The following is a 16,854-nucleotide window of genomic DNA, read 5'->3' on the forward strand; positions in this document are numbered from 1 at the left end:
TTGAACGGATCTTCCTGGATTACTTACAAATGAGGGTTACAGTAGCATATTCATTTGTCATTTAATCTATGTGATAATATATCCATACGAAGATACCTAATATTTTCTAAAAACCAATTTTTTCATTTCTAAACTGCTGCCAGACACTTTGCTTTCCTTGACAATGCATGCCTTGGAGACTCAGAGGCATTTGTTGCTTCTCATGAACTTCCAGGACTCTGATAATTTCTCCAATCACATAATTCCCTTTATGCAAAGGCATGATTGAAAGGATAGAACAAGCATAAACACCTCTTACTCTTATAAATTGCTAGAGCAATCCCAGCTGTCACTGGTTTGGAAGATAAGTCAAATCCTAAACCATTGGTCCAGATTCTCTACTTTAGGAGGACCAGGTTCGCTACATTTGCTTGTGGCCCCGTTGGAGAGCAGACACAAAGCTCTTTGAAGCAGTAGATTCACAACCAAAGGTCTGTTGCCTATCTACATTTAGAGAACCATGAGTTTCCATGTTTCTTGTACATAAGCAGGGTCAAATATGAATTTGTTTTCATAATGGGAACTGCCTAATACTAATCACAGCTCACCAAATAGGGTAGCAATACTGTTTGGCACAAGAAGAGCTCAAAGCACTTTACGATGTTCACAAATCAAGCCTCTATTGTACAGTGAACAGTATTCCCAGGTTCCAGATGTGGAAAATGAAAGCGCAGAGATGTATTCTCCCAAAAGCAAACAATAAGCTTACAGCTGAGATGGGAAATTAACTTGGCCTCCAGTTTATAATCTTGTTCTTTTGCCACTAGCCCCTTCTTTCAATATTGACAGAATTCAAGTCAGTTCCTTGGCTTCTCAAGTCCTTTAGCTTACACGATTCTGCCTCTACTTCCACAGATATACATAATTCTCTTTAGAAACATAAACATCTTGAAAATTAAAACAAACTGTGAGTTTTCAGTTGTGTAACTGCTCAATTTTTTTGCTTCTGAGATCCAACTTCAATATTAAAACTTCATTAAGGGCAAAAAACTTCCATCCCAAATCTCAGTTTAGATCTCTTAATTGTAACTCTCAAAATGCATAAGGTGACTCTCAAAGTGCTCTCACTAGGCCAAAATCTCACCTCACGCAAACCTGCGTGACTCTGAGAAGGCAATGCTGCCGCAGTGATCTACACCCACCAAGTATCAGACTCGCCAAGTATATTTCCCAGCAGCACGAAACCTTTGGATAGGGAACAACTGCAAAATACACTTCAGGTACTAGGACTATGGGTGAGATGTGGACAGAATCTCTTAATGTTAGGAAATACATGAATGCGTGTGTTCATAAATTACTGTTTTTATAGACAGTTTCAATGGAAGTACACGTGCACATCCAAAGACAAAATTTACTTGCTGTTTTCCACACAACAGCTTTATTTCAGTGCACATTCATTTTAATCTTATTAAATCAGCTCCCATTGGAAGAATAAAATTAAATGCATATTTGAATTAAACATTCTAGGACTTAAGAAATGCTTGCATCTGGATTTATTTTGTACTTCTATTTCTTTCATAGGCCAAATCAAATCTAGATCCTGGCTTCCTGAAAATGAGGTTGAATTTTAGATTCCGATTCATTATTCAGAAGTATTTCTAAGAGAGATTTGAGTTGAGATTTATCTGATTAAGCTCTGAGAACTCTAAGAAAAAAGGACGATGCAGCTTCAAACTGTTTTCATTCATTTACCATGAAAACATTGTTTTCGGTGGAACATTCATAAATATATAGGCAGCTTCAAGGATGGTGGGCAGACTATTATGCCCTGCTTATTAAAATGGTGATAACTATTAACACAATTTATTTATGTTTATTTTAAAAATCTTAATTAATGGGCTTACTAAACTAAGCCCAAGCAAATGTGGGCTCTGTGCATACTGCACATGCCTTGATGCTTTGAATTTGTTTGTACAGCTGTGAAATTCTCAAATTAACTATCTGTCAGGAAAAGTAAAATACTGCCAGGAGAGCATGGAGATGAAATCCAAGCCAATGGGAGAAAATTACAAAATGGCATCCTGTGACATGAATCACTTTTACGGAATAACTCCTGCTATAATAATAAGTCTGTAGTTTCTAGACAGTAGATCATTAGCAGCAGCAGCACAGGTAGTTCCAACAACTTACTACCATACAAATCTTGAGCATTTATTAAGATTGATATCAGTCATCTCCTTGTCATTTTATAAATGTACAGGATTAGATTTATTACTGTAAAATCTCCAAAAAGGGGAAAAAATGACTTCTTGAAAAATACAGCACACAGTCACACCAGTCTAATACTGCCCTCCCTGTTTAAAATTTCCATTTTCATTTGAAACTCAAAGTTTTTTCTGTCTGAAGCAAAGGATCAGATACAACATCAACATTTTCAGAATCATCAGGGTTTAAAGCATGGTTTAACCACTTAACAACAAAGAACATTGCCTTCTGGGATTTGCAAAAGAACCTAGCACCTAACAGCCTTTGAAATGCACAATTGTTAAATGCTTCACCTTTAGAAAATGAAATGCTTTTAATAACTTATTACTGAATGATTACCAAATCAAACACCACAGGGTTAGGGAGCTAGACTCATGGAGGATGCATTCAGAGCATCTTTTATGATATCCAAAAGTGCTTATTATGGCATTAAGCTCAGAAAGGAAACAAGCAGAGACTGCATAAATGGCACCAGAGGCTGCCAAACTCCAGGGCTCTCAATCACGCATTACTCCCCTGGATAACAGATACCAAAGCAGAGCGTGACTCGGGTGCTATTTTTAGCTGTAGGGATTCAGTCCTAAAGAGGCATCTTTATATAGAACAAAAAGTACATATTTAATTTAAAATAATTTCTTTGAAGTTTGACCCTTGTGAAAGGATAGATTTGTCCATGTCCACCTGCACAACCAGCAGGGCAGTCAGCCCCAAGAAGCAGTAATGCATAGAACATAAGAGTGACCCTACTGCGTCAGCCAAAGGTTCATCCAACCCAGACTGGCCATGAGTAAGCATCTAGGGAAGACTAAGACCATAGCAAACATGTTACTTCTCTCAATACTTTCTCAAGCTCCAGCCATTTTCAGCTACGGGGACTTCCTCATCTAGACGGGGTTTCTGTGCATTCAGCCTTCCAAGAGATCTCTCTTCCATTACCTTATTCAGTGTTTTCTTGAACCCAGGTAAACTTTAACACTCATTGGCAAGAAATTTCCAACTGGTTTGTAAACAAGGACTCCCTTTTGTTTGTTTGGCTCCTACTAGCTTCATTCGATGTCGCACAGTTTTTGTATAGAAAAGACTGAGCATCTACCATGCCATTCCTGATTTTGCAGGTTGCATCATATGCCCCCATGCTACCTCTTTCCACACTGAAGAATCCTAACCTACTCAGTCACTCACAAAAAGTTACTCCTTTGATCTCCTTCACTCATAAAAAGTAACTCCTTCATTGCCTTCCTCTGACTCTTCAGGAAAGAAGACTTTATTTTCTTATCGCACACCTTTTAATCTCCTTTTCAGTTTCTTAAAGCTGTATTCCCAAGTCATATTACCAGTAGTTTCCTAACTCTTTTGAAAATGTCCCTAGTATCCACAAGTGTCTCCACGTGACAAAAAAAGGAAGTGTTGATATCAATACCACCATCTTCCTTCCACATTTGGAAAACGCGATATTTTGGGAGGCATAACTTTTTTGGTTTACGTTTTCCTGCTTTATTCCACACTCAGAAAGGCTGGTGCTGACCTAGGGGGTTCCTGAAGGCTGAAGGAAGTTCAGTCCTCCCTAATAAGAAAGGGAATGATAGAATTTTGTTAAAAAACAAACTGTAAAACCGACAGTGACTAGAAACATATTGCATAAGCAGTTAACCCAGAAGCCACAGGATTTAACCTCTGCCACTTCTGCCATTCTGTAGGGTATTGCAATACGAACTTAAGAAATTATGGCAAACAACTGATGAGTCAGTGTACACAATATTCGTTTCTAATGTCTTCTTACATGTGTTGCTATAGCTGCTAGACAACCTCAGAGCTGCACAAGTGAATTCACGATCAGGAGTACATGATCAAGCAGAACAGGATATATCATCTTCCTTCCAGACAAAAGTAAAACCAAAATATTTTATGGAGCTTTGCCATCTAGGAAGTAGTTCACATACAAGGAAAAACTTCACTTATGAAAACAGACCAAATCTTCAAGCTTGTGAAAGGACTTAGTAAGTCACAGACACATATGCACGTTATCTATAGCCTTATCCTGTCTCCCTCACTCAGCTGCAACCTGGTGCTGCCTGCAACTGATCCTTCTGGCAGCCACTCATTTCATATCAGTCTGCTTCTATCTAAAAAAATTAAAAGTTACATATATGGATTGAAAAGCACGTTATCTATTTTGGTTGAGGCTGAACTCTGTAGAAGTCAGCAGCTTCTTCCAGCTGCCAGTGAAGGCACCAGGGCACCTGAGTGAAAGACCATAATGTTTCCGTTTTCCTGTGCACAGAGAAATGGTCAAATGGCTTCAGAATTCCACGTATATTATTAACAGAGTGCATAATAATAATTCAGGGGAGGATTGTGGAATTCTTACTATGCTAAATTTCATAGAGTACAATCTTATTAATTGCCTTGGCACCACAAGTCAGATTTTCCAATGTGTATATTAGTCCTATTGCCTCAGACTGCTACACAGGGAATTAAAATCTGAATGGATGAATAGCTCCCTAATAGTCTACAATGACACAAATCTGTTACTGTGCCATTTGTTTGAATTCTTATGATACTAAGTATGAAATACTATATATTGAGAAATTAGCAGTGGAGCAGAATTTTTTCCCTTTAATTGCATTGCCTGTTATACCAGTTTGACAAATAAAAGACCAACAAATCTAATTACAACATATGGGATTACAAATGCCTAATTGGCCTCTAATGTAACTTAGGTTCACAAAAAGGGGATCACCTAATTGAAGTAAGGAAAGCCATATTCTCGGCTGAGGAAGTTAATACAAGAAAGGAGGTCTATCTCTTTTCAGTGGCAAAACACAGAAGAACCAAACTTTGGTGCACTTCTTGGTTGTCTTTTTAAACGGTAGCTCTCTCCAAATGAGCCACCATCAGACAAAAGTCTGACGATACCAATAAAAAAAACCAAACAAACAAAAAACCCAAACAAACAAAACAACCACACCAACAAAACAACCAAAACCCCCAAAAGCAGTAGTTAGATATCTAACAAAAACATATAGTTTGAATTTCTGAATATTCACTAGAACTTTGTAGTAGAATTTATGACTATTATTTTTCCTGAGAATTTTATATTAAATAGACATGGTTTTCGGAGATGTCATTCTGTAAAAAAATGCTTTACACTTTGTGATTTAATTGATTTTCTAGTATGCCAGCCAGGCAAGATATGAAAAGGGAATGTTTTAGAACTATGTAGCCAAGTTTACCTTTAGGGTATTCACTGAAGCTTTTAGCAGTTTTTGTCAATAATGGTACCTTTTGTTTGTTTGTTTGTTAAGGGGAAAAAAACAAAACAACAATTAACCCTTCCTTCTGCCTAGCTAGTTCCTAGGCTCAATCAAAAGGATTGCCACAAGTGTTTTCTCAACTTTTGAGCTACCGTGACACTAACAGGCCATCACTTAGGCAAAGACAAGCTGGACCATATTATAAAGAGGAACTCGGAAGTCATCCAGTACTTCTACAAACCAAACACTGATTATAACTTGAAATATGAAATATGAGTTCCAGCTGTCTTTTCCTCCTTTGTGGAGGAAGGCTTCCTTCCTTCTCTACTTTACTTCTTATCTTTCTTCCCAGTTATCTCTTCCTTTTTCTTTAGAAAACAAAACCCAAAGCAAGCAATCAACGCCCCCCTGCACCCCCTCAACCCACAGAAGGTTAAAAATAATTAAATAAATAAAGCCTGCCTTAGTCCAGACAATTTCTTCTGCAACAACAATTATGAGCTTGGAACCGAGAAAACAACTTACGCAGCTGCAGCTGATACAAGGCTGTCAGTTCTCAGAACGGCCGATAAAATTTATGCTATGCCCTAATTTCTGATACAGACTAGTTATGAAAACATCAAGAATAGAAGATGCATTATGTGATTTCTGCTCTTGGGCTCTTTGTTACCTGCTGTGTATTTGCCTGTTTTAGCTTTCAAGGAAGATGTATCTGAATTCAACAAGAAAAATAAAAACAGTTTCACAGTAAATGCATTAACATATATGCCAACCATTTAATTTAATTTCTCCCAAAAAGAAACTTGCTACGCTCTTCAATTTCTCCCACTAAGATTGTCCCTATTCTCCCACTAAGATAATTTAAAGGGAGGCTGCAGTCAAGCAAGATCTTAACCTGATCTTTGCAAAGCTCTTCAGTATCTTCTGAAGGTCCACATTTTCCACATCATCCCTGCAAGTCTTTACTGAACCCCTTCCAGTACACCGACAGGACCTTTAAACTCAAGGCACCGAAACTATAACTATAGAGTTTTATTATTGGCCTCCCTAGAGCTGTTTATGGAGGAAAAGGTACCTCCCACAGCTACTTAATATTTCCCTTGCAAATAAATACAAGGATCACATTTTCTCTATTAGCTACCACATCAGACTGCTAGATCTTGTGCTATGTCTTATCTTCCACATGTTACAAGTCATTTTTTGAGTAACTTCCTCTCATAGTTACTTTAAAAATTACCCAAGAAGCATTAATTCCCCCAATTTCATATTGTACTTTTTCCTACACGGAGCAATTGCCTCCCTGCCCATTTGCAGAGCCTCCACAAATGAAATCTCTTAACTGCGCAAAAAAGTTCAGTACCAAAACAGTCAGATACCTCAGATACTGATAATACATGCTAGAACATTTACCGCCACTTACTTTGCCAGGCTTGTTTGCATCAAAGCTGTTTTCTTTAAATTTCTCCTGCAGGGTCTCAGCTAACCGACAAAGCAAGGCACCATTATCCAATTTCTCCATAAAGGTTTCTGCTGTTATTTCTCTACCTGAACAGCAAACAGAAAGTTAACATGGCAGAAAGCGTGGAATAGTATAGACTGCATTTGTGTAAAAAGAGAAATCAATAGAAATCTTGAGAACAATTTGAAATATGCTTTAAATTAATAACTTCCATTGCTTTGAATATTTAGTGAATAACCTCACTGCTACTTTACTGGTAGACATACAGCAAATTACTCAAAAATAACATGCTTTCTTTGGGAAGGCACATGGTATTTGAAAAATAATTCTAGCGTATCTGACTCCCCATATCTCCCTTTACTTATAAAATTCCAGTGCTTTTAACACAGTGTTTTAAAAAACACAGTACATCAGGCAAATGGTTTACACCAGCGTGTGTGGGTAGCTATAGCGTAAGAGATGCTAACACTACTGCAGCTTATTTTGTAACTGAAGTAGAAAACCATGTCAAAAAGGAAAGGACTATATTTTTTAAGAAGACCTTAAGACTTGATCCTGCAAGAAGTTGACAAAATACTACAGTGATTGCAGTGCTCCTTTGAAAGAGCTTTTTCAGAAGTAAAGTTAGGTACATAAGAAAAGAGGGGAAGAGTGAAATTCCATGTTTTATATCTATTTGCCACACAAAATTTTCACCCAAAGAACAAAGCCAAAGTACTCTGACTTCAAAATATATCAATTATCATCATGCTAGATGAGGCTGTACTTCAGCTACCACAGATCGTCCTCCTCGGCTGCGGCAGACCAGACAACCTCCCGTTGCACCGCCATTACATCCTCCTGGCAGAGCAGATCACAAGAGCCCCATGATGAGATGTGCATTCTGAGCAGGCTGGACAAGCCAGATGAGAAGGGAATTGTTTACCACCCTAAACTAAACTTCCAGCATCTTAACATCATTTCCAGGTAAACATATTCCTATTTCTTATTGAAGGTTTTCCATTTTCACATTTCTACTGGAAAATTTGCTTTCTCTTTGGACACTTTTTTGACAAGGAGCTGTGTTTTTCAGCCCTCTTCTATTAATATGAAGTGAGCATCAAGGACAAATTCTTGCTTTTCCCATTAAGACAGGATTTATTTATTTTTGGTGATATTTACATATGTCATTTGGGAACAGGAACAACACTATCAAGTCATTTTTCATCAGCTGTTACACGGCAATCATCAGTAACAACAGTCTACCCTGCCCCCAAAAAATTAAGAAATTAAAAATCTGTAGTGAGAGTCGTTCTTCATCCCACCCAGATCCACTCCAGCTACTCAGAACCGGCTTGTTTGCAAGCGGGAGAAGAATTCTGCCCATTGCTGGTTGGGGTTTTTTTGCCACAGATTTTTGACCCGCAAGCAGCTGCCTGACTAAACCAAGTCTTTTTGTTTTGCTAGTTAGTTTGGAGAAATATATTTTCCATGAGATGTTTGGAAACTAAAAACACTAATCTGTTTAGAACAGGTTCACAACATTTTTTTGTCAAAAAAAAAAAAAAACACAACAACTAGGAAAAGTAGATTTAGAAAAAAGAAGTAAAGCTTTTCTATACCTTTTCACTCAGAAGACAAGGAAAAGCTAACATTCAAAAGTATCAAAAATGAAGTAGGTAATCAAAAATTAATATTGTACTCCTGCAATATATTGCTGGTACGTGGTAATCTGATAGTCAATGTCACTTATTACACTAAAGATACCAGTATTATAAAGCAATATTATTGCAAAAATGCTAAAGGAAAGTTGATTCCTCTAGGCCCTTGCCTGAAAACTGTTAGATACTTCAGCATCCTTTGGGCAAAAATTCGTGAGTTTTTTCAGTTTGGTCAGTTGAAATCAAAAATGAAGATAAGGATCTTTGCAGCAAATCATCTTCAGATACAACAGTAGACTTATATTTTTGGTTGAAGTTAAACTTGTTTTTTCTAGTTCATTTCTACTTCAGAAATATCTGTTTAATGTGAAGTTTTTTTCCCTTTTTTATTCCCCTTTAATTCTCTCTGCCATATAGCCCACTTTATAGCTCCTGTACACCTAAATGACTTCTCCAGGCAAAAGAGCAGTAGCAGCACTGCAGACATTCAGTGGTAGCTTGTGCATAACTGACAATAGTTTAGCAGTGCCTCCAGCTCAGCTGAAGCCAGGACTGAAACTGTAACAGCCCACAGATACAAAAATTGAACATCTCGGCACCTCAAAAGCCTTCATCACCATTCTAGCCTACATATTTTCCCATTTGCCCCATCCGCATTTTTTCCAAAAGGTATAAAGCCATTAGAAAGCTAAATTTGAAAAATGACTATGTTATAGGAAACTGCTTTATTTTTAATACAGTATTGCATTTTATAATAGACTCATTTTCTTCTAAAAATCTATTTCAAATATTTTTAACCTACTCAAGATTTTTATTTTGATTTGGAAAGCGTTTGGGGCAGGTTTTTGGTTTGGTTTTTTGGGGTTTTTTTTGGTTTTTTTTGTTTGTTTGTTTTTTGAGGGTTTTTTGTTTGGTTTTGGTTTTTTTTTTTTTTACACAGGTAAAAGAAAAATTACCTTCTACATATCTATTCTGTCCTACAATTTATAGATTTATTATTTCGCTGGTCAAGCATTAAAAAAGCCTAAAACCTCTTTAGAGGTATTTTCTCTTTACACAGACATGGAAAAATTCTTCTATCTTCTGCTATTTAACAATACGTTTATATTCTTTCAAATGCTGAATTGCATTAGCAGTTTGGTCCCTGCATATTGTACACTAAGCCAGAGTATTTTAGTTCTGTTCCCTTTTATGAAAGCTGAAAGAATGAGTTTTGCATTGAACATCTGTATCCAATGAAAAATATATTAGGTGTCAGCTTTCAATTCACTGTATTTTATGGCTCCAAAAGGTGGCATTTCTTTGCTAAAACAGACACTCTGACATATTTAACAGTTGAAATGTATTGATTCAAATGAGAGTAATGTTCATAGCCTGAGGAAAAAAATGGCTCTGTATATTTGTATGGAAAAAACATTAAACTCCATTAAAAATGTATAAGTCCCCCTATAATTACAAGAAAGCAGTTGCAATGTTTTTATAGAATGGTAATAACATTAAGTATAATAAAAAAACAACACTAAAAGTATGAAAAAAAAAAAACCAAACCACAAGAATATGAGGGCTTTCTCAAACCTCGCAAACATTGCTTACCCTCTCCTTCACCACAATCACCAGATGCCCTTTAAAAAGACAAACTGTTATACCTGAACAACTACCACTTGGAAACCGTGGGCAGCTATCTCCAAGGCCACCCAGTCGTGGGGGTCCCGATGCATCCAGACCGGGAGGTCTATGAAAGGATAACTAAAAAAAGCCCATGCCCAGGGGGTGTGCCCAAGAGGCCGAAGGTAGAGCATTCCCTACGGGCTGTCTCAGGCCACCAGAGCCTTCAGAAGGCGGCAGAGGGACACAAAGGCTAAAACAAAGTACCAAAATCTAGTTGGTTCCTCTATTATTGCACTGAGTTCTTCCACAGTTAGTTTAATAACTACAGTGCAAGTCACTTACTCCAGCCTCACAACTAGCCAACCGACTATTTTAATTGTACGCTTCAGTGGTAACACAAAACTACTAGTTTACAAATAGAAACATTTCACTCGGGTGAACCTCTGAAACACATCAGTAGAAAGATGAACTTCTGCAAAACTGAGGCACCAGTGGAGCAACTCCTCCTGACCCTCTCGAATTGTGTGGCATTTAAAGCAGAGATAACAAAACGCAATAAAAATAAAGAAAACAAAGGACAATGATTTTGTGGACGTGCAAAACTGGTTCTTTTCTGACAAGGCTACTCTGTTTCCTACAATAGCTGACAGCAAGAGAAATAGTTTTGATAGTATTGAGACATTATCATTTACTTGAAATGGGACATATAAACAATCCCAGAGGCATGCTGATACTAAAAATATTATAAAGCCACTCAACTAAATAAGAAACTGCATCAGTGCCAGCAAAATCACTAGAAGTATCAGTATCATGAATGTCTTGACATTCAGATATTTAAAACCTGCATTTCCCACTGGCTTGAGCTGAACGTGCTGGTGTTGAAAACAAAGGTACTGCTCCAGAATCCTCTTGGACAACAAGTTGAGCAAGAACATCGAGCTGAAGCAGGTTTTGCTTTAATTCAGAATCAAAGAAAAACGGTTTTCTTGCAGAAGACTTCCCACGCTTCATCTCTCAAACTTTACGCCTCCTTCAACACACCTTTAAATTCCCTGCCTGGTCTGCAACTCAGTGCCTCTCCTAACATCCTTACCTCTCTGTTTCTTTTCTCCAAGCCGACTTCACTTTTGCACCCAAGCAACTTTTACATGCTTCATGCAACTTTCAACATTTCCATGTCCAATTCCTCGGTGTCTTGCATTCTCCAGCTCCTTTCCTATGAGCTTCTGAAGCCCAGAAAGCTCTGTTAGGAAGAGGCCTCAGCACCGAAACCTTGGAGCCCAGACATGTGCCCAGGCACATCTTACAGGTCTATTCCGTGGTCCCACGTGCTAAATGAAGCTGGATGGAATAAGCTACAATATCATAACCCTCTGCAGCTGGTAAACGGGCTCCAGGAGCAAAGATCAGAGCTCTACACAATAGCCAAAGGGGAAACAGAGAAACCATCCCTCTGAATCTGTCCTGAACTACAGACTGGTGTTGAGGCCCACTCCTCCTGATGTCAGCCCCTTCGCCTCTGCAGACACACAAGAGAAAACAAGATGGTACTAGAGAGTACAGTAGGCAAGCAAACCCTATTTGCCTTCAAATTGCCACTTTGCCTCTGCTAGAAGATTACTATGGCCCAACTGTGCTGATTCCCACATGAAGCTTGCTCAAGGTGGAAGAGAAGTTTTCAGCATCCATAAGAGCATTCTACTAAAATAAGTATATACATAATCTATCAAATTTGGAGTGTGTCAGCACTTAAAGCATTGCCAAGTGCTTCATTGGCTCTATACATAATAAAAACAAGGTTGAGAGATGATCATTATTTGCAAGACAGTTGGGTCAACATATCTCCTTAACTTTGCCACTGCAAGGATCTCTCAGCTGAGCCACCAGAGCTCAGCAGAGAGAAGTGAGAGTAAGAGACACAACATCCATAGCTTGAATCTTCCTCTCCAGCATGCAAACCCCAACCCCCGCAACAATGATGTGTCCCACTTTGAGAATGTTATAATGTACAATATTGTATGAGTCAATCCCATCTGACACATTGATTTCATCTGTGATGTCCTTTTTCCAGCCCCCAGAATACAGGCAGCTAAAATCTATTCAGCAATGGAGCTGTAAGGACAAACTGTCCTCTCAGAAGCTCTGAGTTTCTCTGACGTGGTTCCAAAAATAATTAGCAAAATGCATACAAAAGTACTAGTGATTACTTAAAAAAACACAACAATATCCATGCTAAATTAGAATAAAATGCCCAAAGTCTCAGGGTTAAAAATTCTTACAGTGTTGTTTTCCAGCTGCACCGTGTACCTCAGTCTTCCAATTTGTCACTCAGGTAAGGTCAAATGCTAGCTATGCCTAATTTCCATCTAATATCAAAACCCTTCATTCATATTATAAAGTGCAATATCCTTCTAATGTTTTCCAGTTTGTAATTTCGAACCCACACCAGGCTTTGCTGCTGCAAAACTGTTACCATTTTAACTTCCAGTAACACTGTAGGACATATTTGCCTCTCCACAAAAATTTCCAAACACACCATCAGTTGATCAGACTACCTCAAAGAGGGTCAGCCCTATTCTTGCCTAAAATACTTTCTATTATTTAAAAAAAAAAAAAAATCTACATTTATTTGAAAAGATTATATGTCCTTGTTGAGTCATAGTACAACTGAATGAACAAAATATAGATGAAACAAAACATGAACCAACATGGCAAAATTTAATTGAAGTGCATATTAATTTTCTTTATAAATTGAGAAATCCTATTGCATTAGAACCAGCACAAAGACACTTACAATGAGGCCACACAAGTTATAGCACAGAAGTGTGGATACAGAGAATATTATCTGCTCTGTGTTATCTGCACATCCATGCACATGAAAATCTAGTGACCATTAATGCAAAGTACATCATTGCTCCCATGGAAGAAAAAAAACCACAACAAAACAAACTAAAAGAGTCTTGCGTAGCCTTTTATCCTTTTGAATGCTGAAAAATGAGAGAGTACAAACAGGTCTTTACAACAAGGCAATGGCATGCTATAAATTCATACCTAATTTATCTTACAGCAATATGCTCATATGCCCCTCCTCTCATTAAAGTTAACCTAAATTATACAGTAATTAAACCATATTTGAATTCTGAGTTAATATATTCCTATGAATATTAATTACTTTAATTCAGTTACACTTAATTAATTTTGAATGTGAATTTTAACTTAATTGAATTATTCATTTGAATAACAATGTCTACACAGGAATTCAAAGCAGTTTAACAAATCACTGTAACTTCAGGACAAACTCTGAGATAAGAAGAGCTTGGTGTGAGAAGGTGTGGGGGAACGCATTAAGCAAATGAACTGTGTATGCTGCTTAATTAAAAGAAGGTTGTGCCCATGTAGTTCTGGAGTGCAGAATTTGGTGTCCATATGAAAAATCAGATTTTTAATTATAGTTGGCATTTCAGAACCTCCTGCTGGTTGCTGCTTTCTTGCTAAAAAAGTGACCTCATTCCTAAACTTGTCACTGTGAGAACTCTGTTATGAACTGCAAACAAGCTTCTATTTGCTTTAGAGTGGCTCACTAAAACTTCATTGTTTAAAATATTTAAACAATATATTAATTCCTTAATGGAATGTGCTTCTTCCAATTCAAAAACCAGTCTTTTGGATTGCTGTCTTGTGGTAATTGGAGTGAAAAGTCAGGATTTCTGGGTTTTGTTCTGGTATTGCCTAGACAATTTTATATTCAAAACTCATTAATATAAATGGAAGTACCACACAAAGATGTAATTTAAAACAAGTGCCGCTTTTGCGGTTGTGGATTCATAACTATTCCAACTCTAAAATGTGTACCGCCTACCTGCAAAATACTGTGTTCTTGCATTCTACTGACACTGTACTTTTTGACTACACCTCTCATAACACACTGATACTTCCTTTCCTCTTAAAAAAAGAGGAAATACAGCAACGTAGAACGTGCAGATGAAAGGCACTAGATATACTCTTTTATTACAGGATACCACTGAGACGGTTCAGCTACAGCATTTGCCAAGACAAGACACTGCCTATGTCTCACCAGAACAGACTTCCAGAAAAAAAAAACAAACAAACAAAAAACACACCAAAAAACCCACAAAAAAACAAGCCAACAACATCCCCCCACACGAAATTTCAAAAAGCTCATCCAAATTTTCCTCCATGTCTACATGAAAGTTTCATGTAAACATCACCTCCTCTGAAATATTTTCTCCTCTTTAATGAGAGGAGAAACTGCTGGCATGCTTCCCTTAGGATGAGGTATTGTGTAAGTCATGTATTTCTTTGGTACAATCCTTTGTACTTAGAGAGATCACACAAAAGCCATTTTTCCCCTGAATGTTCTCAACAAACAACATACTATTTCCTGGCTCTAGTTTCTAAATTCCACCTTCTTGAATGAGTCGTATATCCCAAAGAACTGTCTCTCGTCTTCCTGCCCGGGATATACTCTCATTCGCTCCTTTTCATGTGTACCTGATTTTTTTCTTGGCTTTTGGTTTGCACCCTCTTTCATCAACAACATGTTTTGGCTTCACACACCAAGATGTACAGCTGCAACCAGTAAATCCCCAGGTCCCAGCTGCAGCCACTAGGTCAGACCCCTCTATGCACAAGCTTCCCCAAGTCACTGCATGCATTGCCTTGGGCAGCAATCATCAATCACTAGACTGCTTGGTCAGCAAAGAACTATTTAACAGCTCCTTCCATTCAAGACGGTCAGCACACCCATACTCTTTAGGGGGCCTACTAATAAAATGGAAGACATAGCTGATGGCAGTAATTAGCACCATTCAGCTTAATGGTATTAATACAGAAAACACATGCAAAAGGACATATAAAAGGAAATTTCAGGAAAAATAAACATGAAATGAATAATAAAGTTCAATTACGCTACTCACAGAAACACCGCGGCGGCAAATTACTTATTAGCTTTTCTGACCTTGCTAACAGTTGCACTATGTGGAGGTAGCTACCTAATCATAACTACCTTTATTTTTGAAAGGCAAGGAAGTCTGAAGGACTGAATTCCCAGCTAACAGTGTATAGAGTTCCCTTACTGCCCAGTATCTGCATTCTATCTTATTGTATCTTACCCAGTAGGTTTGTGAGCCACAGGGCCAAATCCTCTTTCATCGGCAACAAGTTGGCCTCATGTCTACTCGCAAGCCACTGACTGTATTGATGCATATCAGAGAGGCCAGGCCCACGTGCCTTCGGGCTCAGAGCAGTGCACATTGCTTATCCACTTGTTGTACCTGTTTTATTATATTAAAAAAAAAAAAAAGAAAGAGAAAGAAAAAAAAAGAAGTATTTCATTATACCAAATTAAGTTTTACAGGTTCTGTTTTTAGAATTGTAGAAGATGACAACAACAGTAACTATGATTCTAAGAAATTAGATGTCAGACAAACAGATGTGGATCTAGCACATGAATGCAACATTGATGACTGAAGTTCTCTTTTGTTAATGGATCACATTGCAGGTGATTAAACCTTACAGATAAACGTCAACTTCATTTGTACTCACCAAGCTACACATGTTGCCAACACATAACCAAATATTCTGCAAGGAATGATTAAAATCAAATCAAAATAAACATTTTACACAAAGCTAACAACTCACTACAGTGCCTGATCCAATATCAAATTCATGATTCAAAACAAATGGAAAGCTTCAGAGATTTTTGGATCAGGCCCAGGAAAAACACGGGAACAACTGAGTTATGCTACTACAGCAAACTTACTAACAATTAACAAATGCAGTTACCAAATGGAATCAGTCTATTCTACTGCTTTCGAATAATTAAAGAAAACAACCCACACCAAAGGTATTTACTGAATAGCATCATTTCTTCAGAAAGCAGCACAGCAGCTAGTGCTGGTCACCCACAGTTCCCGCTTCCACCTTTTATACAAACAACCCTCTGCTTCAGTGACGACTTAACCGAAACTTTAGTTTCAGGTAAGACAATACGTCACGTGTTAAATATTAGTTAAGCGTTGCGAGCCTCGCAGCAGCCAGAGACGTTAGGCCCACTGGACCTATATCTCTGCTCCTGAAGGACTAATTCCCTCATCTGGGGCAGAAGCGTGCTAAGGAAAGAAGGTTGTTTTTCTCTCTGAAAAGAAACTCAGACCTGGACCCTAATGCTTGTAGCAATGAGCTGAGATAGTTTCTTGCCTGGTAGGCTGTAGCCTGCTGAAAGCGCAGTCACACCAGCTAGCAGCCACAAGGTCTTACGTAGGTGGCACTAGACAGACACTAAGTGGGGGTGAGAGGTCCGTAAGGAATAATAGTTCTTTGCCTGTTGTCAACCGGCTGATCCACACCAACTGTGGTTCCACATGTCAGCTGGCTTCAGCTTATGATACACTGCAAACACTGTTTCTTTCTGTCCTTTGCATACCTTTCAAGTCAGGTAAGAGGTAATAGTGACTTTAAAACCAACAGCAAAAAAGAACACTTTGTTATACTATTCCATTGTGGCCTGGAATAACAAGAATACTGAAAACAATTCCTTTGCCAAAAAAAGGAAAATGTTTAGTGAATGTAAAAAGCAATTGCCTTTCCATAAAATTGTGCCGTAACTGACATTTCCAAATATATGAAA

At 37.9% G+C, this 16,854-nt stretch overlaps 1 protein-coding gene across 1 annotated transcript in view; it reads right to left on the bottom strand.

The window, feature by feature from the left end:
- Positions 1 to 15,479, bottom strand: part of GAS2 (growth arrest specific 2) — a gene marked incomplete at both ends in the record, with an annotated part of 89,050 nt that extends 73,571 nt beyond the window's left edge. The window contains 2 exons of the mRNA XM_082317071.1: positions 6,919 to 7,043; positions 15,338 to 15,479. Of these exons, the coding sequence (XP_082173197.1) occupies positions 6,919 to 7,043; positions 15,338 to 15,479 (267 nt within the window). The remainder of the gene's footprint in view (positions 1 to 6,918; positions 7,044 to 15,337) is intronic.
- Between the last annotated feature and the right edge of the window lie 1,375 nt (positions 15,480 to 16,854).

This window comes from Platalea leucorodia (genome assembly GCF_965183815.1).
Source record: "Platalea leucorodia genome assembly, chromosome: 7".
NCBI lineage: Eukaryota > Metazoa > Chordata > Aves > Pelecaniformes > Threskiornithidae > Platalea > Platalea leucorodia.